Genomic DNA, 26,300 nt, shown 5'->3' on the forward strand with positions numbered 1-26,300 from the left:
GCCAAAAAATAAGAAAGCCCGACTTCTTAGGCCCAAGGACTGAAAATCCAAGCCTAGCCCATGTAAAATTTTGGGTTGGCCCGCCCAAGTTGCACCCCTAGGTTTTGGTGGACAAAAAGGCCGGAAGATATGAAAATGGTAGAAGATTAAGAAGGCTTCAAGAGTTTGTTGACAAAATAGATGGTTATCCAGCCCTCTTTCTTATGTTCTTGTACTTAAAACCACTTTTATCTTCTTAGTTAATTAGAGAAGTATTTCAGTTGGAATTTTCAAAAATTTGGGTGACAAAACAACTAATTCAGTTGTTATGTTCATGGTTTTAGATGAAAAAGATGATCCCAACATTTTGAACATAAATTGGTATTATAAAAGCATTTGAAGTGAGCTATTAATGGTTCTAAATGGTTCATTGACATAGATCCTATTTGGGCCCGTTCGTTTTATGGATTTTGAGAGAGGGAAAGTTGGTCAATGGGATTTTGATTCCCATTGACCAAGATACCCATGATCTTTTTTCATATTTATATGGAGTCTATGAAAAAATTATCTTCCCGAGTATCACTTACTCCGGGGAGTGATATCCATCTCTTAGGTGGATAAGTAACTTTCCCACATGGGGGAAAGTTGCCAACACTTTGGATGGGACAAAATTGTCTCTTTTAATAATGGCTTTTTATGATTAAGATGATCATTGTCTTATTTACATGGGAAATGAAAGAATATGAACAAATACACTTATCTGGATAAGTATTTTCTTGAAAATACCTACCCAAGTAAATGAATTTACTTAGTAAATATAACTTTTCGAAAAACAAGCAAGGTAAGCACATCATATATCTATATAAATATATTAAGCTGAAATGTGTATGAAAAAAAGCCTAAGGATTCAAAAAATGGAATCTAATAGTAACTCTTGCCTTTTTTCCTTAGAAATTACAAGAATGTCACATAAAGACAAACCCCCTTATGTGATTGACTTGTAATCGCCCTTATGTTATTCCAAAATTACACGACTACCACATATATGACAAACCTCCCAACTTGTAATTGCTTCTATGGTATTTGAAAATTATAAGACTATTACATATAAGACAAACCTTCCAATTTAATTAACTCTAAGGCACTTAAAAATTACAAGAATGCCACATATAAGACAAATTTACTCTCTTTATAACAATGCCTCTATGATATTCGAAAATTATAGCAATGCCATATATAATTATTTACGATTATGTCATCCTATAAAATAAAATGTCATCCCTCTTCTATCTCCTCCTATTCTTTATCTCAACTTTTATTTATTCATTTATTTATTTTATTATTATTATCTAAGCATTTATTTATTTAATAAAATTAAATAAATTATTTTAAATCAATAGAATAAAAGAGATTTGACATTGAGAGAAATATTTTAGTAGACAATTATTTATTTATTTTATTAAATTATTTATTTAATTTATTATTATCTAAGCCTTTATTTAGTTAATACAAGTAAACAAATTATTTATAAATCAGTAAAATAAAGGAAATTTGGCATTGAGAGAAAGATTTTAATAGACATTTATTTATTTTACTAAATTATTTATTTTTTTTTATCTAAGAATTTATTTATTTAATAAAATTAAATAAAATTATTCATAAATCAATAAAATAAAATAGATTTGACATTTAGAGAAAGATTTTAATAGACATTTATCATGAATCAATTGTTGATGAAGTATCAATTTTTTGTGCCAAGTACCTCATCATTTGGTTTGCTTCCAAGTGGCCGATGACTCAGAGGCCGAAGTGAACTTCTGCTGGATGAGGACCTGGATGCCAAGCTGACCAGGCCGAGCTGGGGGCAGATTAGGTGTCGAGTTAACTGGACCGAGCTGGGCAGGTTAGGTACCGAACTGATTGTGCCGAGCTAGGCAGGTTAAGTGACAAGCTGACTGGGCCGAGCTAGGCAGGTTAGGTGACGAGCTGACCAGAGTGTCGAACTGCCTATTAGGTGCCGAGCTAACCAGAGGACTGAGCTGCCTAGTGGCGAGCTGGATTGATTGTTGAGCTTCGTCGTTCTTTAGAGACCTGCAAGGAATCAATGTTAGAGGACCCGAGGTGGCTAACCCGGTGAGGTCACTCCGATGCTTAAGTCAGTACTCTCATAGTAGACTGTGAGCTAAAATTCACAAAGTATGAGAGCTAGAATATGCTTACTTGCCCCCCCCTATGCCATTGGGGTTGGTGCCTTTATAATATAGGCATTGTTTCGCGTGGGCTTCACGCACCGCATCCGAGATTTCCGAGAAGTCGTCTAAGTGGTCCGAGATTCCCTGAGGCAATCGCCATGCATGTTGACCACCCTCCGGATCGTTCAGCACATGGGCCAACTTCCAAGGATCGTGGGAGTGTTAGGATATGCACGTCGAATTCGTCGGCGAACACGTCTCGTAGGTCGCCAAGTTGGTGCCTGTGCCAGGCCGCCAGTTCGCGCCTAGGCCAGGCAGCCAGGTCAGCGCCTGTGCCAGGCCGCCAGGTGGGACACCATCAACTTGGCTAAGGCAAGTTATTGCCTACGTGGTTCCGGGTGTCACCTAGTTGTTGTTCCAAAGTGCCATGTGTCACCAAGTCAGTGGAGTGCCAAATCCGCCCTCATCAATTTATTTATTTATTTATTTTATTAAATTAATTCTATCATTATTTTTTAAGCATTTATTTAGTTAATAAAATTAAATAAATTATTTATGAATCAATAAAATAAAGGATATTTGGCATTGAGAGAAAGATTTTAATAGACATTTATTATTTATTTATTTTACTAAATTATTTATTTATTTAGAAATAATTTACTAACAAATTATTCTCTCCCCTTGAACCCAATATTTAGGTAGGATTGTCAATGGGATGGGTTCAAACCGACGAACCTGATGAACCCGAACCTATTGGGCGGGTTCTATTTCTAGGAACTAGAACCAATGGGTCGATTCTAAGTCTTGATATAAGGTCCCAATTACTATCAATTTAGAATATATATATATATATATATATATATATATATATATATATATATATATAATGTATAACATATTAAATAAATAAATTATATATACTATACATATAATATATATAGAATATTTAATATATATTATACATAATGTATAATATATTAAATAAATAAATTATATATATACTATACATAATATATATAGAATATTTAATATATATTATACATAAATATTTATTTTTTATTTATTATAATCGGGTCTGTCAGGTCTGACCCGATTGTCTCGAGAATTGATCGATTCCGTTCTGGTCCAAAAATTACAAACCCTATCTAGTCTAGGTCCTTAACATTTCATGTTAGGTCGGTTTCGGTTCTAACTAGTTTCGACCTAGACCCGACTCATTGACAATCCTATATTTAGGGCTATCAATAGGTAGGTTTGAGCCCAATATTTATGAGGGGGGCCAAAATGTACATGGAATGGGGGGTCATGGCTTCCCTGCGTCCCCTTGGCTCCACCCCTAGGGTTGGGATTAAACTTATTCACTTGCCTTTATATCAATTGAACATATTCAAGTCCAAGTTTGAGCATAACCTGACCATCGGGCCTAGATCTTGAGCCCAAGCCCAACCCCCATATAAAGCCTAAAGCTCGACCAAAAAATTGAGAAAAAAAAATTGTATTCTTTATTTAACAACATAAATGATTTATTTATATTAAATTGACTTCAAAAATAAAAATTTTAATTATTTATTTATTATTTTATTTTATTAAATTAAATATATTATTATCCATAATTTTTATTTATTTAATTCCACATGCACCCAATATTTAGGGTTGTCAATGGGTCAGGTTTGGTTCTAGATAACTTGGACCAGTCATGTCCCAATAATAAATGAATAGTTACTTATTTATTTTATTACAATAAATAAATAATTTATTTATTTTACAAAATTAAGTAAATTATTATCCATGGATTTCTATTTATTTAATTTACTAAATTATTCAATTAGTTAATAATTTATTTTACTAAAAATTTATTTCTCTTTCTCCTTAAGCCTAATAATTTAAGGCTATCAATAGGTTAGGTCTGCATTGGGCAAGGGCGGAGCTAGGAATTTTTTTATGAGGGGGGCTAAAATCTAAGTGGATTGGTGGGGTGGGGTGGGGGGGGACCATTGGGGTGGGGAGTGGGGGAGTGGGAAAATATATATGAAGAGTGGGGATTTGTTGGGCCATAGGGGGCCATGGCTCCTTGGGGTCCCCCTGTCTCCGCCCCAGGGTTGGGTGGCCAGACCATCGGGCCTAGATCTTGAGCCCAAGCTCAACCCCCATATAAAGCCCAAAGCCCAGCTAGGAAATTGAGAAAAAAAATATTAGTATTCTTTATTTAACAACAAAATTGATTTATTTATATTAAATTGACTTCAAAATTGAAAATTTTATTCATTTATTTATTGTTTCATTTTATTAAAAAATTCATCTTGGTATCCTTTTTTCCTAAAAACTATTAATTAAAAAATTCACCTTTTGCAAATTCATTTTTTCTATACAATAATTTAGCTTCTGCAAGCCCCTGCAATGTAGGGGCCCCTCTGCTAGTACATACTAACAAGGAAAATGGTGTATAGAAAGAGCCCTTAGAATTCACAAAATGGAATCTTTGGGCTCTTCTCCATTCATCTTCACATGCTCAACGCGTGTGAAAACTTAAATGTAAAACCAACACATAAAACTCAATGTTAAACGTAAAAACCCACATGTAAAACCCAATGGGAGATGCATGTGTAAAAACCAAAGTGTAAAACCTAATGTTAAATATAAAAACCAACATGTAAAATTCAATAGGAGATGCGTGTGTAAAAACCAAAGTGTAGGTACATAATAGTCACTAAGACTATCAAAGTACAGAGGGTGTCAAACCAACACTATACAGATGCCTGCGATGAATTCATAACCCATCGTACGTTTGTGATGAGTTCATAACTCATTGCACATCTACGATGAACTCATACCTGAAATAGGTTACGATGAGCTTGGCTTACGCGGATCTGCAATGAATCTTAGACACGCGTGAGCTTGCGATGAGCTTTAGACACGCGCAGACCCGTGATGAACTTCGAACAGGTACGAAATTACTATAGATCGAGAATAAATATCGGAAACACGTGCTTCTTTAAATTACACACGTGGCAGGACATCCCGTGGGCCTAGTAAAAATGAGCAATGTAAATAATGACATCACTCGTGCCACGTCGGTTTAAAATGGTCACGAAAGGAAGTAGCATACATGGATTATGAGAATCCTTAAGAGAAAAGAGACTGTCTTCGAAGGATCTCGCTGGACACATGGTGAAACCCCAATAACGCTCCCTTAATAGTCAACATAAAGAAAAGATCCCCTTTCCTAACAGAAAATGTCTCCTTTTAAATCCTTCTCCTTATAGCCTTGGATTTCTATCTATAAAAAGGGAGAACAACTTTTCCCTAAGGGGGATAAGATATGAGATAATCTTGACCTAGGGTTTCTCAGAAAGGGACTCTCCCCTCTCTCCTCTATTCTTCTCTCTTCCCCACGTCCCCTCTCTTTCCCATCGCCTTCTTCAGACCTTTGAAGACTTAACCAACCTCCATAACCTTACCATGGCACCAACACAAAGTGTGAAACCCAATCTCACCTTATTAAACCACCATTTTTCTTTAACTTTCGTGTAAAAACCAATGTGTGATATTCATGAGCATTTGCTAATTACAAAAGTGCCACTATTTATTTACTTGAATTTTCTACTAATTACAAAAATGGCATTATTTATCTCCTTGAATTTTCTATTAATTACAAAAGGGCCATTGAAAGCAATCATTGCCTTTTTTTAGTTATGCATATGATATTAAGTTTTTATGTAATTAAAAGAGTGCCATCAACATGTAATTATAATATTGCCACAAAATTGTTATTATTCTCAATTTGGATTCTATTCCTGATATATTGTCTCGATTCTTATTGGGCCGAAGCCTATTCCACCTAGTCATGAATTATAAACATATTATTTATATTGCATTTTTGTAAATTTATTATATTATTTATTTTTATAAAAACATGTATATATGGATGAAAATAGTTGAAAAGATACTTGTAGTTTTTGCTTTTTTTACTCAAATTGTTATATTTTAATAATTTATTAATTTTTAAAAAATTAAATCAAATTGGGTCAGATTCGAAAATCTGACTTCTTCATCGGATTTGAATTCAGACCCATGTTTTATCATATCCGATCGGATCTTTAGATTGGATCTACAATTAATAGTGCCAGATCAATTTGGATATACCTTATTCGAATCTAATCCGATCCATCTGCATCTCTAGTCAATGGATCGGGTTGAACCTGAAGGGTCCAAATTGATTGGATGAATTCGATTTTTGGTTCATGAGATATTGTCCTAATTCTTATCGGGTCGGAGATGGTTCCACCCAATCACAAATTAATTTGGAGTTGGGTCTAAAATTATATACATTGAATTGGAAATTTGTAAGTCTAGTGTGAGCTCGAGGGGGTAAAGCTTGGGGTAAAAATTTGTGGGGCCAAAACCAGACCAAGTGTAAAGACAAAACTTAGGACCAAGCCTAGAATTTTTTGGCCAAGCTAAGCCTTTTCATTTTCATGTACACCTCTTTAACATCTCAATCGAAATCCATGGAATGAAAGCAAACTAATATTTTAAAACATTTCCTCTTCTCCCAATTTCTATCTCCAAGAACTCAACTACTTCCTCCTATACCTCCCCCATTCTCCCAATCCATGGAATGAAATCCATGGAATGAAAGCAAATATGTCTTAGTTAAATGTATTTTTTAAGATTTTATTAATTATTTTAAAGTTATTAGTTATAATTGTAAAATTATTTGTTTTAAAATTTGAGTAATTAATTTAATTTAAGTATTTAATTATATTAATTAAATTAATAATTAATTGATTTACCATAATTAATTAATTAATAAAGTTAAATTAATTAAATTAACTAATTAAGTAACACTAAATTAATTTGCTTCATTTATTAAAATAATTAACATTAAATATGCCTGAATAAAATTACTGAAATGTGTTGTTGTATTCTGTATTCTTATTGCGGGGGCACTCCGCATCTCCGCTGGTATAAGTTGTTTTGAAATGTCCAGAGTATATACAAGTAGTTTCTTTATTTCTTTCTTTTTTTACCCTTTTGTTCCGTTGTTCGTACGACTCTTAAGTTTTTTGAACCTAAGCCCTACTAATCCGGCCCGGATATCATGGGTCATGACTGCATGAATTACCTGGTACGGTGGTACACTGGTACGTGGTACCCCACCCCACTTCTGTTCAGCATGAATTAGTGGTAAAAAGATATGTTTGGTTCCATGGAAAAGAAAGTGAAAAGGGAAAAGTGAGAAAATGTTCTTAAAGAATTATAAAAATGCCATTTAACCAATTTTCTCTTTTTCAAAGTACATACTACAGATCCACGGTTACACACTTTACTCCAGCCAAGGGGGACAACAGAGCCAGCTTCTGACTGGAGCCTTTTTGGCATCTATCTCTCTTTCTTTCTGGTTTCCCTGCGTCCCTACTACTACTATAAAAAGGTTTAGTCAGCAGTTTCTCTCTCCCATCTTCTGTAAACTAACCACATTTTTTTCCATTTTTCTATGCGAGTGCGAGATTCCGAGATTTCTGATTCAGCTCCAGCACCATCACTCAACATCTGAAAAAAAAAAAAGAAGAAGAAGAAAGAAAACCTACATCTAGCATAGGGGAGGAACGAACAGAGGACCTCGGTGATGAAGAGAGAGTGCTTCGAAGTCCCCCTCTGACGCTTCTACGTTTTTTGTTTTCTCTTTTTGCAATTGGTTACAGAAAATTCCGGCAAGTTTTATAGCTCGAAAATTCTATGCGTGAGGAAATATCGCTACTGCTACTGATTACGGTTAATCGAAGTCTTTCTCTCGAGCTCTGAATTTGATGATGCGTGTTGGAAGGTGTTTCCATTTTGGTTGATCGGATAGGGAGATCGGTGTGGTTTGTACAGACTGGAATATCAAAAATGGAATAGCAGTTTCTGTGGAAGAAATCCGGAAGCTCTCATGCAATTAAGATTCGCAAGGTTTGGATACGTAGAGTTTTAGAAAATTTTCTTACATTGTTCCTAGAAATCCGGTGGAGAATCAGCAGATGTATTCGTGCCGAGTGTTTTGAGGGAGTAGATCTGAGGATGTTAGGAGTGAGTGATGGAGTAAGTTTTATACGTTTCAAGAAAATTGAGGATCTTTTCTAAAGCTCCAACCTCTGTTTTCCGAAAGTATAAGTAGGGACTGTGCCATTCAACAGCTTTCTTTTATTTTCCTTTTTACAGCACAAGTACTACTCCTCCTCTTCCTCCTTTTTTTTTCGAAAAATGAAAGAGAAACTATCAAATACGACTGTCAGAAGAGTTTAGGTGGTGACGAGTAACAGCCATCAACTCATCCTCTTAAGATCTTCTGAGCTCATTTTTGGATTTCCCAGCGACCAATTTTGAGGATTAACCGCGGTGCTAGAGGTGGAAAAAGAAAGGAAAGAGTGACCGATTGCTGAAAGCACGTTAAATGGAATGGAATTACAATTTTTGGCCGTTTTCCAAAGTCCAGTAAGTCGGTGGCAGAAAATGGTTTAGACAAGTCTGAATGCAGTAAATGTTTCCTATGAAAGGTTTGGAGTTATCCTGATTCTATTCTCCTTTCTTTTGTGGTCAATTGGTTTCTATGGCATTTCTTCTTTTCTTTTTTTTTCCTTTCTTCTTTTCTGATTGACAAAGGAAAAAGTGGCGAGATCCCATCTTTTTCTTTTTCTTTTCTCTTTTTTTGTTTCCTTTATTGTTTTTGCATTCCCTCTCTTCGTTATCATTGTAGAAAAAGAAAAAGAGAAAATAAGACCTTTGAGAATGACTAATTGTTATCCCGGACCCTGTTTTGAGCGAGATTTTGCGAGTGTTCACTTTAAATGTACTGTCTGTATTCTCTAATATGGGTTTTGTTTCATAATCTAGGAAGCCAGCTTTTTCATCTTGAAGCCTCTCCGTGAAAGTTTCCTACCGGAACAGGAGATTTCTGTGGTATACTGGTATTTATGAAACAGAGGCCTTGGGTATATGAACGAGTTTTGGGATGGCAGATGATGCAAAAGAAGCGCGGTCACTGGCCTTGACTCCAACATGGTCTGTTGCTTCTGTATTGACGATCTTTGTTGCTGTTTCCTTGCTTGTGGAACGTTCCATTCATCGGTTATGCTCTGTAAGTGGCCATGCATGAGTGAGACTTTCTTATGCTTCTGTTTGGATGCAATTATTTCCATTATTTGATTCATGCTTTTCTGCTCAACAGGCTGAGGATTTCCTCGCTCATATAATCATTACATTTCCTATCACATCATGGGGGAACGGCTTTAAGCATCCCCACTATAGTTCTTATCCTTTATGGAAATGGAAAAAAAAAAAGTAATGAAAGAAAGAATACCACTTCATCTAAATAGATACTGTATACACAAGCATGCATAAGACACGGTCAGTTTCACACACATTCAAGTGTTAGTTTGATTGAAAATAATAGGCCGAGGGATGGTATCTGCTTTAAGTTGCATTTGTTCCGATGTGTTCAATTTTTGTTTCACTGATGAGCAAATTTGGGAAGCCAGTGGTGCATACATCAGTCTGAGAACTCCAGTTTGTGAAATTTTATAAAAAAATGAAAAGAAAAATGAAACAATTAGATTTACTGAAACATTCTTTAACATCTGGTGTTTCATTATTAGCTGGATGAAGGAAGGTACAGAAACCAATTGTCTACCTACTAATCATTCCAGCTGTAAGGGCAAAGATGGTTGGCAAGTTTACAATATTGGTGTTACGGTTACTTCCTTTCTCTGTTCAGATTATTATTACACCCTTGATTACTTGAAGAAGGCTTTTTAGATTTACGACTCATTTTCCATTTCTTGCAAATACCTCTCTGTACATATATGTTTTGAGTATTTTTAATAAGATCATTTCAGAGTTGCAGCTTCGGTGTGTCCTTGGATGATTTTGTAAAGAGAAGAAGAGAAAAGATAGATGGGAGAACAGAGAATTGAGAGAGAGCCGATTTTTGGGTATGGAACCCATCTCATTAGGTTTTATAGTGAAGTACATAAGTTACAAGGATAAATCCACCAAAAAAATATCATGACTGCTTAAATTAACTTGAAACTTACATGGAATTTCCTTTAAAATCTTGCTTGATCAGTATCAAGGTTTTTCTAATTGAAGGTTATAGCTGACTAGTCAGCTATAATTGTTTCAACTAGTGATTAGTGAGAAACCTACTTTGATACCAAGTTACAAGTTTTGGCGTGTTCCCTTGGGTTATTTTGTGATAAGAGGATGATAAAAAGAGAAGACAAAATAGAGGGAAAAGAAGAAAGAATTGAGAGAGGCAAAAATTAGGGCTGGTACCCATCTCATTAGGTTTTACAATGAAGTACATAAATTACAAAGATACCCCTGATTGATAATTGGCAAGTATATCTGTGCTAGAATATCTCAACAAGTTCAAGAAAAAGAATTTATTTCCCCTTTAAGGTAGAAAGACACTTCTTATTCTCCTTATGTCTGACTGAATTGAACCCAGATTTCTTCCATATATTTATTTTATTTAGCAACAGCATAGCCAACCTCAAATAGTTTGTGTCAAGGCTGAGTTGAGTTGAGTTGAGCATTTCGCAACAACATCAAATAAGTTAATTTTTATAAAAAAAAAACAGAAACCCTATATTCCTTCTTTTAAAGGGGATTAGGGAAAAAGGAATGAATACTTCTCCTCTTTTAAGGTAGGGAGATACTATTTATTCTTTAGTAGAGTTAAGACCTCCTTTCTTCTTTATTTCTCCATTTATTTACTTTATTTTTGTCAACAACATCAAATGCTTTTATTGAATGAAGAGGATTTGTATAATCTCTTCTAATTATGAGTTTCAGGGAACCAATCAACTAGGGGGTGCAACTCGGGTTGGCCCAAGTTAACATTTTACACTGCTTTGAGTTCGGGCCTTCAGGTTGGGCCCATTCAAATTTTGACAAAAGGCCAACCTTTTTTCTGAGAAAATTTTGACAAAAGGCCAAGTTGCACCCCTACAATCAACCAGAGTACTTTAACAAATGAAGCTATCCCAGAACATAGCTCACCAATACAAAGAATTTCTACTCAAGTAACTCAACAAGCATCCATCAAAATTCACCTTAACAAATCCTTGTGGTGGTGAGGCATCCATGCTCACTGTATTAGCTACATATGCAAGATTTAGGTCTCTTCTTTTAAAAATGGGATGATTGTTTATTGATTGAGAAAGGAAGAAAAAGAGAAGATAACATTATTATTTTGTCAGAATATCAAATTACTCATTCTGTTCTTTAATCTTATATTCATTAGTACTTTACATCATATTTTCAATTCCCTATTGTAGACACTCCAAATTCTAAAAGTTCACTTTTCAAAGCTGTGCTTTTGCACAAAGTTCATTCATTTACTACCTTCTGAATTGTGTCTGATAACTCCAAATTTTCCTAGTATTTAACCTGGATTGTGTTTCTTTTCAAGTGAATTTATGATGTTTCATGACTTCAGTGGTTGCAGAAAACCAATCGAAAACCTTTATATGAAGCTGTGGAGAAAATGAAAGAAGGTATGTGGTATTAATTTTAGAAAATAATATTTGTTCACATATTTAGAGGTATTTTTTTATGATGCATTATGAGAAAACATTGCCACTGCAAATAGAAAGTTTGTCTTGATATGAATCCTTTATCTCCATCTTGTCTTGTGTCCTACTTTTTCTTCTAGCTTCATTGTTTTGGTTTCCGTTCTACAGAGTTGATGCTGCTGGGATTTATATCACTCCTTCTAACGGCTACCTCAAGCATGATCTCAAATATTTGCATTCAATCAAAGTTCTATGACAGTAACTTCTCCCCATGCACCAGGTCTGAGGTTGAAGACACAGAAACTGAAAATAATTCTTCTAAGGACCGTAAACTGTTGATGAGTTACGTTCTTCATCGTTCATTTAGGAGGATATTGAGTGGTTTGAACCAGAATACCTGTAAAGAGGCATGTCACTGAATTCATCTGAAATATTACTAGATTTTGGAATTATGGGAGCACTTTGATAATTGATATTTAACATATTAACTCTCTTTGGCTGCTTTCTTGGCTAATTCTGGATTTTCTATTATGCAGGGTCATGAGCCATTTGTTTCATATGAAGGTTTGGAGCAGCTGCATCGTTTTATCTTTGTCATGGCAATAACACATGTATCTTACAGTTGCTTAACAATGTTACTGGCAATTGTTAAGGTCAGAAAACATTAAAATTAGTTATGTAGGTGTTTGAAGTATTTGTACATACTTCTGATCTGGTATTTCTAAGTTGCAATGATTGCAAAATTTTTAGTTAGATATTGCTCTTGTGCATTTGCAATCCAACAGTCTAATTCCCGTTAAATTTTGCAAGTTTAGGATTACACTATATCAATAGGTAGACTATACTATCATAAATATTAATTTTGAATTCATGTTGAATGATTGATGATGTTGCACAATCTGTTTTAGAACATAATCGTTATATTGCTTATCTTTCATTGCTAAACAATGTACAAGATGCCACTAGGAGAGAAATTCGGAGCAAATTTACATCCTTCAGGATAACTAGTTGATAATAATAAAGATGACAGAATGAGTTACCAAGTGCTGCAACAATGAAAATGTTAATTGCTTGGAGAAAGCCTATGGAAGAAGACAAGCAATTCCACTAATCAATAGGGGAATAATGTACTGTTAGTCTTATTGCCTTAGGAACTTGTATATCATATGTGCTTGTATGGATAGTGATCAAACATTTTTTGTACAGTGAATCAGTATTGCTTCAGGAGCTTGTATATCTATCTTCTATCTTATAAGCTTCCTTTTTTTTTTTTTTTTGTAATATCTCCATTCGTTTTTTGTTTAATGAAACCTTTCAATGCTTGCACCTGAAAAAGGTTTAAATTACATCTTTATATAATTTTCCTTTAATATGGTTTTCCAGCATTTATAAGAAACCAAGAAAAATTATTCCAAAGAAAATGGATTTTGGGTGTGTGTATTGGGCCTAAGAGCTAAGAATGTGCGGGTTGATGATTGTTAATAAAGCAGCTCATGTTCTTGTCAAGGCTCCTAAGTTTCTGCTTCTTATTGGTCATAGTGTTACTACTTGACTGTCCTTGTAACAAAGTAACTTCTACCACCATATATGATTAGGCAAACCTTTTTTTTTCTGGTCATAAAGGCAAACCTTAAGGAAGTTTTTTCATAAAAGACCTTAATGTTTTGATTTATCATTTGTTATGCATTTCCATTTTCTGTTCTAAATGGAAAGTTGGAATAAAAAAAATGTATTTTGATGGATATTATCTAATCAAATTTAATGTATAACTTGTCAAAATATTTTCTGGTAAGAGATAATGTATTAATTTCTTCCTAATGTGCAGTTAACTATATTACTAATAAGCATACACATTTTAAACAGAGAAAAATGTCTATTAGTTTTATTTGTTTATTTCTCACGTATAATGAGTGTATTGACACCATGGACAGATACATACTTGGAGGAAGTGGGAAGATGAGGCTCATATGGACCAGCATGATTCAATTTCTGGTAAGTAATAGTGTTGGAATATGGGAATATGACATGCAAGTTCTATATCTAGATGGAAAATTAATTGAAAAATAACTATTAAGTTTAGAACCAGATCCTTAGTTGGATGAGATCAATATACGCCCATTTAATACCTCTTAAGGTTCATGTTTCATAGACAAAAAAGAGAGTAATCATTAATTCAATAGACATGTATGGCTGATAAAAAAAATCAATAGACATGTATGGAAAAAATAATTGTTAATTTCTACCTTTCAACTATTGTGTGAGTAGTCCAAATCTCTTTCTCTCTCCAATAACTAGTTTACATAACAGAAGCAAATTTAGATCAATATTTTGTTAACATAAGATTGGTATTAATGTTATAACTATATGTTGATTTGTACTTGAAGTTATAACTATTTATATGAATACTTTTCTGTTCTAAATTCTTGTTGTTCATTGAACCAACAATTCAAGGATTGTTATCTTGAATTACCACAATGCAAAGAGATGGGTGGTTATGTTGGTAATAGGTCTTTTATCGGTTCTTGTTTTTGAGCAAAGCTTTAATCAGTAACCAGCAAGAGATTAGAAAAACAAAAATCTGTCTTCAGTTTCTCAGGAACAATAACAAAGGTTTAGGTATTTGAGGATTTAACTTTTTTTTTATCGAAAGAAGTCAAGTAAGGTGAAGTTATTTTGAGGGTATTGTTGATTTCATTTTAATGTGGCGAGAGAGCTCGTGAAGATTCTTGGAGTTCCAAGATTTTTGCTCAATAGGATCTCAAGTTGTCTGCCAAGAAGTCAACCCCCAGTTTCTGTGGATCTTTGCTGAACTTTTTCAAGTAGGGATGTCAATGGGTCAGGTTAAGTGGTAACCCACCTTGACCTGACTGGGTTTCGAATCAGGTTCAAGTTGAAGCAAATCTGTATCAAATCCAACTCATTGATATCTTGTTATAGGTGTCATAATATTGTTGGTTTCAATGTTTTGGTGATATTGTTTTATGTAAACCTCTCTTCTTTGTTAGGAGAAGACTTGAAATTATTTTCTTTTCTCTTTAAATGAAACCTAAAATTATGTTTATCATAAGCCTTCATGAGTATACACTAGGTAACAGATATTTACAATAAAATATTCATCAAACTTCTAAATGGCATGGTAACATTGAAAAATTTATAAATATAGCCTCTACTAAGAATAGGGGTACTGCTACACCCCATCTCCAGTCCCCATTCACTTCTTTGGTTTGCAGGATGGTTATATCTTGTTCTTCCTTCTTTTAATGTGTGTTTCAGAAAGAAGTCCATCATTGGGATTGGGATGCCTATTGGACTTTTTTGATGCTCCTGACACTTGTAACTTATCTAGTTAATTGTACTAATGCATCCTTTAATATTGTTTCCAATAAAAATAAATTCAACTTAACAATTAGGAAAAAGGTTCTCTACTTGGATTAAATAGGGAACTTCCCTACATGGCCTGCCATGTTTCTACCACATGGAGGGTGAGGTAACTGTCTGAGCCATCCACGAACTAGGGAACCTGTGATTGGCCACCTCTGCAATCCTTCTGTCCACATCAACACTGCACCCCACCTTTTTTATCATCTAAGACAGGTAATATTGACCCTTGAAGCTTTCATTATTTTAATATTAAAATTCCCTGAAAGGAATGGTTTATTCTGGACACACAGCATAGCTTTTGAGGCTCAAACTTTCCCCCGCTAATAAAGGATAGTTAGAGGAACCATTGGGGCCATTTTGGGCTGTAAACGAAATTTGCCACATGGAATGTTCCTTGGTTGTTCAAAAATCTTTGTTGAATGATCCAATAGCAAGCCCATACCCTAACAATATATGATTTAATTATGGTATTGTTCATGACTTATACTTTTTAAAGATATAATTACATGGTATGTAATAGGCTATAACTTTAATAGAAAGTTTGTGACTGTTGAACTTACATAACTTATTTGGTTTTCTATTCTTTATTTTTTTACCTCATCCTGTTCACATATTCTTACTGATTTTACATTTTTGCTACAGAAGTTACAAGAGAGTTGACGATGCAAAGGCAATCTACATTTGTAAAATTTCATACATCAAATCCATGGAGCAGAAATAGGGTTCTTGTTTGGGTGGTAAGTACCTATGTTCTCGTTTGTAAAATTTAACAATGGACATGGCACTGATCAGAACAGATTGGTAGTACAGGATTCATATATGTAGTCTACTGTCAAAGTATCAGCCTTTTGCTACCTAAAGGCAAGGTCTTTTGAGGACTCATAAGTGTAGCATGTAGTCTACTCTACTGCAAGTCTGCCACTAACTTCTTGATGAAAAACTTTGAACCTCAATATGCTTCATCTTATTAATAGCTGGGTAGAAATAAATATAGATATCTAGTGACTATTTCAAAAGGGCTTCAAAAATGAAATTGTTTTAAATTCTATATCTCTTGCCTGGGTTTTTATTTATATATCATGCTGCCATCTTCTATATGTCAATTATTTGCTTAAAACAAAAAGAATTTGGTAGAACTTTCTGCTTCTTGGTTCTTCAGTCATTAGATCCCCCTTCCCCCAATATAAGCACAGTTTCCAGATACTGAGAGGATCAAAGTTTCCTTATGGACACTAACATGGTGAGCAGGTGAGAGGGTGGATGCCTTGGGGTTGTGACCTGAAATCATGTGAAATTGCACCTTTGTATCCTATAGTTTCTTGTGTCAACTGGTCAATGGTTGAGCATCTTGGCACCTTGAACTTTCTATGCAACTGGTCAAGAATCTTTGTTCCATCCTATTGTAGAAACATATTTTTCTGTAAACTAGGGGATATAGTACTCCCTAATTTTATTCACCTTTCAAAACTCTTCCTCCTACATTTTTGTTATTTCAATTTTATTGAGATCTTGTCCAATAGAACTTGGTTATGTTTTGGTATTCAATAAGAAGGAAAGTAGATTTGCTATATAGACAAAGTTATTTTTTGTTTTCTTATGAAACTGTCTGAGCAATGGTATTCAATTTGATTTGGGTTGTTGATTTGTAAAGGGCACCTCTTCCCAGTTTTTATGTCATTTTATCTTCCAATTATTGGCACTTGTGGAGTAGCATAAATTCATCTAAAGTCACATGGTAGTCAAAGTTGTCTCTAATATTTTCTTGTTTTACCATTTATTTACTTGTCCTCTTGTTCTCCTCCCTTTTGCAACTTCTGACATTCTGCATGATTTAGATGGGAATCTTAACTCATAGCCAAAATATTTGAGAATTAAGAATTTGAACTATTGGTAGCCATTGGAGAACAGTGTAAACTAGCCACCCATTTAGGTGGCTTGAGGAGAAAAATAAGCTTCCCTTTTGACTCATCTCCCATCATATACTTTATATTTTTTCATTGGGTTTGCTCGCTGTCTTTTAAAGCCATCTCCATTCTATCTTTTATTCTATTTGAAAGCGTTTTCTGATTTGTATATAACAACTTGTAATTAATTTAAAATTCTTATTTTTGCAGACATGTTTCTTCCGGCAATTTGGTCACTCGGTAGTTCGTTCTGACTACCTGACACTCCGCAAAGGCTTCAACATGGTATACAATAAACCTACAGAATGAAGAATATGTCCAGCTTATGAGTTTATTAAGCCCCTTATGCTTTATATCTGGATTTCTCAGAAATATTGCTCAAAAATAAAAGGGTTCTTGCCTCTTTTATCCTTTATTTCTGATTTCCTTATATCCTAATATGGTTTGTACCTTCTTCAGGTAATCTAAACTAGGGGTGATCATGGGCTAGGTCATGCCAAACCTGGGCTGGGCTTAGCACCTGTGCTAAGGGCTCTAGTCTTGGCCTGAGCTTGGCCGGGCCTAAACTCTGGACCTGAAATATTAGCCCAACCCTTGGGCCTGGTTCAGGCCTATTTGCAAAAAGTTGGGCCTGGCCTAGGCTCTAGGGTAGATTTTAGATTTAAAGTTTATAATATTTGGACAACCACTATTTGCAGAATGTTGAAAAGACATTAAGATTTTGAAATTATTCATTGTACTTTGTACTTCTTTAAATGTGTTACTTAAGCACGTATTGTTTGCTGTGTTGGGCTAGAAATGATCACCCCTAATCTAGACAGAAAGCACACAGAATTGCATCTATCAATTAATCAAGAAAATATAAAGTCGGTGCTTGAAGAAAGCAAAATCTTCTCTAAGAAATTGCAATATCTAAATAACAGTTAAACTTGACCTTACTTGAATACTACATAAACACAGAGATCCACATATATAGACAAACTAGGAACTGTCTGAACTCACACTTGTGGACTTGCATCAATTCTTCTCCAGTTCTTATGCTTGGATAGAGTCCATGATGAAGTATCACACTACCACATAGAAAGCCCATGAACAGCATAAGTACAACCAACACAAAAAAATGGCCATAAGTCTACCCTGGAGGGCTGCTCATTGATACAATATAATGTGCAAAAAGCCAAATGCTCAGTTGACCTCTAACATTCTATGAGTCTCTTTCTTAGCATGTGGCACTGGCAGTTCCTGGCACTTTGGGTGCATATACTAATTTATAACTAAGCTTGGAAGTCATGTTTTGGTCCAAACATTTTCAAGGAGCCCCTAATAACCAAAAAATAGAAATGCCTTTCCTTGTTGAGATCATATTTCAATTGCAACTTGATTAATTGCATTATTATGGTCTTGTATATAATGAAACTGTATATCTAGCAAAGAACAAAGCTGTTCACTATATGTGGATGTTCAAATATTATTACCCTTTATTGATAAGTGTGTTTCCTTTTTTTTCCCGGCAGAACCACCACCTCACATCAAAATATGATTTCCACAGCTATATGATTCGTTCTATGGAAGAAGAGTTCCAAAGAATAGTTGGTGTGAGGTCAGTTATAGTTTGTTATAATTTGTTAACTAGTCAATTTCTAAATAGAGGATTGTTTAAGCAATTAGATCATTTCTGCTTTCTTAATTACATGCTTATTTCAAGAATCTTAAATATCAAACTAGACACAGCTTATGTAATTTCAACTAGTCAAAATTTTTGTTTTCTGTAAATTGTTATAAACAATCATTGTCCACATGGTGATCAAGGACATCTTAAAGTAACCTTAAATATCCTCTCTTGGTGGTTGGAGTTCTTGGATTGTATTTGTTGTGCATTGAGGGGAGTTGCCAAAACCAGGGGGTTCATACACGTACCCAAAAACCTAAGCCATTGGATTATGGGACATTCTTGCATATAAGTCCCTTGCACCTCTCATTCCCTTTTTTTTTATAATTGTTGCACCTCTCATTCCTTTCCAATGTGGGACTCTCTTCATTCCACACACTACTCACATGTGAATCCCATCAATCTCCCTCTCATGTGTAGGGGTGAGCACAAAAAACTGAAAAACCGAACTGACCGAAACCAAACTGAAAAATCAGTTAACCGAACCGGTTGATTTGGTTTCGGTTTGGTGTTTTTAAAAAACCGAAGGTACTGGTTCGGTTTCGGTTAACCAATATAAAAAACCGGCAGTTAACAAAACCGACCGGTATACATGTTTTTCTATCTATTTTCTATATATTTATGTATATTATATATATTTTATATATTATAAATTAATAAATATGCATTATATATGAATGTATATTTATAATATATTATTTATTATTTAAAATATAATATTGTATATATATTTATAAATTTTTATTATATATTTTTATAATATATATTATAAAAACTAAAAAACCGAGAAAACCGGTGAACCAAACCGACGGTTAACCGAACCAGTCAACCAGTTAACCGACTGGTTTCGGTTCAGTTCCGGTTACCGGTTTTCCAAAAACCGGTACTACCGGTTCAGTTCAAAAAAAAAGGCCCACAGTTCGGTTACCCGAACCGTGAGCACCCCTACTCATGTGTGAGTCTCTTTCACATTGGGAACTCCGTACTCCCACTCAAATGGAAGTTGTTATCATATTGCCAAGCTTGATGCACACCATCCAAGAGCCCTTTGCCCACGACTATTGAGAACTAACCATGGGAGCACATTCCCATTGGTGGGTTCATCATGGGAGACCAACCACTCTTGCGAACTACTCAACCATGGGGAACACCACAAAGTTAAGGGAGTTGTCGCATGCATCTTTCAATACTTGCGCCCAGCCAAACCTTTGGCTCTAATACCATTGTTGGGTTATGGGCCATTCTTTATATAAGTCCCTTGCACCTCTCATTCCTTTCCATTGTGGGACTCTCTTTATTCCATACACTACTCATATGTGAATCCCAACAGTTGAAATCTAAACTCTCAATGATATAATGGATTTTTGTTCATTGTTTACCAAAAAAAGGAGGAACCTTAAATATCCTCTCTTGGATGTAAAAGCTCTGCTTGGTCACTGTCAACAGTCACTATTGAGTGAATTGTCAACTCAGAAAATGGCTTTTGATTCTGAGTTCTGCTTAGCTCAGTTGAACCTGGTGATGTTATTTCAGAGGAATATGGAACTCAATATTGGACCTCTGATATAGATTGGACATGCTTAGGTCTAGCAAAAATTTTGGAGGGTATCTGTATTTTTACCCCCCCTGGTCCCCTCTCTTTTAATCAGGAGTCCTTTATATTAGTCCTGTTGAACTATATTGATACAAGATGGCAATGCAGGTCTTCCATGCATCATTAATCAACCCATTGGTGTAGGCCTACCCTCTATGCCAGGGCCAACACCACAAGCTTTTGCCCAGGCTCATCCTAAATTGAGCCCACAGTAAGGATTTTCCAGCTAGCTCATGTTGGAAAGAGGTGTGAATAACTAGCATTTAGCCCATTAGACTCCTTTTTTAAGCTTCTTTTTTTCTTCTATTGGCATTTCTTATTGTAAAGTCTTGCCTTTATTCAATTGTTTGGTGGGAAAGTTGGGGCTTGTAAGAGTTTGTTAAGAAGATTCCTTTCTTTTCTCTGAGTGGTGATGCACTCTGCAAGTAGAAAATGAAGATTCTTTTCCTGGCACTCTTTGAGTTATGCATGCAGAGTGATTCCTCTAATAGTGGAGAGGCTACATACTTGGATTAGGGATTAGAAACAAGATTTTAATCAATCTAATCATCTCTCCCCACCTAGAGAACAGAAAAAAAAAGAAGAGACCTCTTTCTGTCCACCCTTTTCCATTTCTGCACAAACAGTTATTATTTCTATCTCAAAGTAGCATATCCCTTCCTCTGTTGGTTGTATTGCAGTTTATCATCTCAACCCATTGAAAATTTTGCAGTTCAACTATATTGCATGTGCTTCACATTTTTTACTTGTAAGAATGGCTGCTTCAAATCTTTAGTATTGACCATTCGAACCTGGCCAACTAAATACCTGGATATTATGTATATTGCAGTGCACCACTTTGGGGATTTGTCGTTGCATTCATGCTGTTTAATATTAAAGGTAAGTCATACAACATAATTTTTTATCATTTGTCTCTAATAATGGGATGTTTCATACTACTTGTGAAGATATACTTTTGTTCCTTAATCATGTTATTTATCTCGTCCCAGACAATATGGCAAACATATAGTTTAAGTGTTTCCTTGACTTGCCCAATTGCCAATAGCCAATAGCCAATAGCCAAGATTATTACTTTCTTTGGATGTAATTACTGGTTTATCAATAACCTTAATATACTTAACTAGTTTTCAATATACCTAGCTCTTGATTTCCATATTTTATATGCAGGGTCTAATCTCTATTTCTGGATAGCCATCATTCCCATCACTGTAAGTTGTCATACAATCATTTTCTTTTTCTTCTTTTTACACACATGATCTGGATCTGGGAATACTTTTGTTATACAATCATGTACCTAGAATATATACTGCATATAACCAGCAAAAAAATTGAGAGGCTCAACACTCCAACATATTTTAATACAGTACACAGTATTTTAGTGTGTAAAACTTTACAAAATGAAAGGAAAAATGCCATCTGGAGTTGATAGAGTTTGGCAGTACTGAGGTGCTGCCAACCCTGGCAGTTGTAGGGATGGTGGTTGTTGGTCAGTCACTTGGGTAATTGAAGGTTGGGACCTGGGAACCTTTTATATATATAATGCTCTGGCTTGACCCATCGTTCTTCTTATCACTTTATAAAATTTTTGTCATTGATTAAAAATAGGATCCATTAAACAGAAAGGAATTGCATAATAGGATTCCACATAACGGACCCTATATAGTTGGGATAAGGCTTTGATGATGACTAAAAATAGAAAATATTAAAAGAAGGGACTAAATCAGAATAACTTGCTTAAATAAACTTAGAATCCTAACCACCTACATGGCCTGCATTTGCATTATTAACAAATAAATATCAAGGTGAATAATATGCTATTGGCCTCTCATGAGTCTGATCACATTATCCTGAATCCTATGCTCTTTTGCAGCTTGTTCTTCTGGTTGGTACAAAGTTACAACATGTTATAGCAACTTTGGCCTTAGAGAATGCAGGCATAACTGGATTTTTCACAGAGACAAAGCTAAGGCCTCGAGATGATCTTTTCTGGTTTAAAAAACCAGAATTATTGTTATCCTTGATCCATTTTGTTCTTTTCCAGGTTGGTTGCTTTTGTTGTTAATGTAAAATTCCTTTTATTTGCCATTGTGGAGTGTGAACTAAGGGCAAATTCCGTTTCCTCTAAAATTCTGTGTGCAGAATGCGTTTGAGTTGGCTTCATTTTTTTGGTTCTGGGTACATTCTCTTCTATGACTTGTTTGGTTCTCTTTTCTAAATGAGATTTATATGCTTCTTTCTCTTTTCCTTCTCGGTCTTTAGTATAGGAACTGACTTGAAATTAATTCCTGTTTTTCTGGGTTAACCCCGGTTTACTCCCTTCCCCCAATCCCCCCTAAAAGAGGAAAACAAAAGGCAAAAGAGTATTCCATTTTCCTGTTATAGTTGAAGCACTATAGAAAGAACCATCAAAATGGAAAAGTGATCATGAAGCAAAGGAAACATAGAGAGTCAGATATTCTTTTTTTTCCTATTAGTTCCAGTGTATCTGCAGGTTTTTTCTGAAGCTACTCTCTTCATTGATTTATTTTACAGTGGCAGTTCGGGTACGACTCTTGCTTTATTAAGAATCACTCGCTGGTGTACATACGGTTGATTTTGGGGTATGCAGTTAGCCTAGACATACCTCTACTTCTTAAGACTCAAATTGATAATACATTTGAAGTGCGAGCCTCACATTCCTTCCTATATTGCCTCGTAGGTTTGCAGGGCAGTTCCTCTGCAGCTACAGTACCTTGCCATTGTACGCGCTGGTTACTCAGGTATTCCTAATCCATATGGTTACTCAAGATTCCAATTTTGAATTATGAATTCAACAAATAAAAAGGTAGCTCCTAAGGTGGGATCCATGTGATTATGGCCCCTTACAGCCAGATTCAGCTGAATAAATAGAGCTTGGTTGCATTTATCTTCTAATAGTTACAATAGCCTTATATGTTCTTGGTACCTGTAGCACTTGCTTTTTTCACCTTCTGTGCTTTGCCTCCATTTTGCACACACATACATAAAAGAAAAACAAAAGAAGAAAAAGGAAAGATGAGAAAGAAAGTTATGGCAAACTCCTTAATCATACTGAAGATTATGAACAATGGATTGCCTACCATTCAGAGTTAAAAGAAAAGAAGATCATGAACAATGGATGTGCTTCAAATCATACTTGATGCAGAAATTAAACCATTTAGAAGACTGAACATAGCACACTTCTGCTGTTTTCTTTAAATCATAAAAAAAAAAATTCCTGTTACATCTAATATGTACTTTCCAGATGGGGACAAACTACAAGGCCGCCTTGATCCCACAAAGAATAAGAGAGACAATCCATGGATGGGGGAAAGAAGCAAGGAGGCGGCGGCGGAGGCTTAAGGGCTTCACCGATGATTCAACCATACACACAGATACAAGCACAGTGCATTCCCTTGACGAAGATGATGATCCCGAATCACTCGAGGGCCCTTCCGTGGGTACATACACAGAAATTGAGTTACAACCTGCACCTACTGTTACAACGAGTCCTTCAGTGGTTTCCAATGAAACCTCTAGCAGGGTTGGTACACCACTTCTTCGAAATGCAGCTTCTCACTCTTCTACGATTCCCTTAGGTCTTCAACAGGAGGAATTTCACAGATCCTCATCAATGCCAGTTAGAAGAGATAAATGAACCGGAATTTTCCATTGATGAGTGCTAGAATAATAAGGCTTTTTTTAGTTTATAAATGTATAAAGAATTTGTGGTCTAATAGATTAGCTTTAAGGTCTTGAAGATCTCAAGTGCTAATTCAAAGATGTAAAAAAGAGAAGTTTTAGTATGAGCACCTATATTTTTGGCATACTGGGAGGGAGGTGACATGTCGGGACGAAGGGCACTCAAGTCGAAAAAGTTTCATGTTCTTGTATCATATTTTGTAATTCAAGCACCAAAATTGAAGGAATGATCATACGAATTTGTTTTTACTTCTTTGTAATTCACCAGATTGCATGTGAGAATGCAAATTCTAGTTTAAGAAGGCCACTTCGTGCCAAGGTTTTAAAAACTGACCTGGAATCGGAACCGCTTTAGCCACCGGTTTCTGGGTCAGTGATTCGACCGTCCGGTTTGAATAGACTGCCCATTCCAATTTAAAAAAAATAATTAAAACCATTATCCAGCTCAAATGGGTTGATAGTTCGACTGTCCGGGTTAATGGGTCGTTAACCAAGTCAATGGTTTTTTATCAAAGACCGGGTTAAGAGTTATTGGCTGCCTGGACTGTTCCTGAGCTGAATGGTCTGCAGTTTAGGTTAATGATGGTTCAAAAACACTTCTTCGTACTTAAAAATTGCAGGAGGTTCAAAAACCCCAAATTGCACGGACCCGCATTTGATGAACTTATTTCACACTCAGGAGTTGCTACCCTTTCAAGGTGAGTACAAAGTACAAAATTTCTTATGTTCATTCAGTTTTTTTTAAAAAAAAAAAAAGAGAGAAGAGCTTCTTCAATTATCATCTAGAGCCATATTATATATGTAACTGCCCCATGAATGACATATAGGCAAAAAGGTGGGCAGTTTGATTGTGTTGTCTATTAATATGTACAAAACGTATAAATAAAAAGTCAGAAATGAGATGCTTATACTACTGCGATGTAGTTGTTCCACCCAATGCTTAGCTTGACGATCTGTATTTACAAAGCCTATTAGTTCAGTACTATCAGAAAATACCAAAAGATGCCTGATGTTACTGGAAATTGCTGCTTTAAGGCCCATTACGAGCGCTCGTATTTCGGCATCGTAACTATTGATGGCCCAGCAAGAACTTCCTTCTGCAATATGTAGTCTTTCAGTGGAGTTCTTGATGATGAATCCTCGTCTTACACTTCCTATAGCTGGATTAAATGAGCCATCAGTATACATGGAGGGAGTGAATTGATTGAAGTTACAGAATGGGAATGAAGATGAGATTGAGATCTGATGCTGGGTGATGCATTTTGAATACAGTGTTGGAAAGCCTTGTGCACAACCAGGAGTGGATCGGTGTTGGTGCTTTCGAAAAGTAACTTGTTACGTGCTTTCCATATAAAGTAGCTGATCAAGCTGAATTTGCTTAGACTTGACAAAGCTTGTTCTTTACCAAAATGGTTTTGCATTGTTTTGTACCATTCTGAAATGATGATATGGACTGATTGGGTTGTGAGTGAGGATGGGTTGAACCCAATCTGCGAACCACACCAAACAGCTCTTGCATAAGGGCATTGAAAGAATAAATGAAATGCTATTTCTTCTCTCTCCTTGCAGAAACTAAACTGATCAGAACAGCTCAACTATGACATTTATCCTTCGTGAGCAACCCGTCCCAAAGTAATTTCCAGAGAAATAATTGGAAACGGTAGGGAACTGTAAGTTTCCACAGCAAATTCCAGTTAAAATGTGTGGTTGAGTTTGAACATTCTGCATGACTAAAGAACTGATAAGTTGATCTTACTGAGAAAACTCCGGAATTGTTGTGTTTCCATATGAGTAGATCCTCAGATTGATTGGGCTGAGGTGTAATTGCTTGGATGTGAGCAATGATTTCCTCATCAAAAAGCTGATTCCAGCTTGGTCGGGACTTGGCAATTCTGCCACTTTGATGTGAGAGCTATTATTCGTGTTATGTGGGATAACAGTATGCGGAATATGGCCGGGTATGGATGGGATCCAAGGATCGGCTACTGCTGAAATATTTGAACCATATTTGATAGCCCAGAGCAGATTGGATTTCAGTGTCTGAGACAGTCGGTAAGCATGTTTCCACCAGCATGAGCTCCTGTATCCTTTCTTGGCAGCAAAGAGAGATGTGGTAGGGAAGTATTTCTCCTTCATTATTTTACTCCACAAACCTTGTTTATTGGTAAGTAGCTGCCATATTTGTTTACCAAACATAGCTTTGTTCATTTCAGCACTTGTTCTAAATCTCAAGCCCCCTGCGGTTTTGGACGACAGAGTAAATAGTGTGTTGGGTAGGATTACTTGGGTTGGACCACCAAAATGTTTTGCTTGATTTGTCCAGTT

At 35.5% G+C, this 26,300-nt stretch overlaps 1 protein-coding gene across 5 annotated transcripts; it reads left to right on the forward strand.

The window, feature by feature from the left end:
* The first annotated feature begins 7,464 nt into the window (after nt 1-7,464).
* Nucleotides 7,465-24,235, forward strand: LOC104587178 (MLO-like protein 11). Of its 5 annotated transcripts, XM_088886826.1 has the most exons (17): nt 8,557-8,707; nt 9,045-9,288; nt 10,046-10,141; nt 11,653-11,710; nt 11,897-12,135; nt 12,265-12,381; nt 13,660-13,720; nt 15,752-15,846; nt 17,224-17,298; nt 18,528-18,613; nt 21,106-21,155; nt 21,444-21,484; nt 22,147-22,317; nt 22,416-22,451; nt 22,809-22,876; nt 22,975-23,035; nt 23,539-24,235. In XM_088886826.1, the coding sequence occupies exons 4-17, from the start codon at nt 11,701-11,703 to the stop codon at nt 23,929-23,931; spliced, it is 1,503 nt and encodes a 500-aa protein (XP_088742952.1). In that variant the 5' UTR covers nt 8,557-8,707; nt 9,045-9,288; nt 10,046-10,141; nt 11,653-11,700; the 3' UTR covers nt 23,932-24,235. The 5 variants fall into 5 exon arrangements, with proteins under 5 accessions (XP_088742949.1, XP_088742951.1, XP_088742950.1 ...); XM_088886823.1 differs by lacking the exon at nt 10,046-10,141 and having other exon boundaries at nt 7,465-8,707; XM_088886824.1 differs by lacking the exon at nt 10,046-10,141 and having other exon boundaries at nt 7,629-8,707; nt 15,755-15,846.
* Nucleotides 24,236-26,300: the final 2,065 nt, after the last annotated feature.

The sequence above is a fragment of the Nelumbo nucifera genome, chromosome 1, assembly GCF_055504915.1.
Source record: "Nelumbo nucifera cultivar China Antique chromosome 1, China Antique-T2T, whole genome shotgun sequence".
Taxonomy (NCBI): domain Eukaryota; kingdom Viridiplantae; phylum Streptophyta; class Magnoliopsida; order Proteales; family Nelumbonaceae; genus Nelumbo; species Nelumbo nucifera.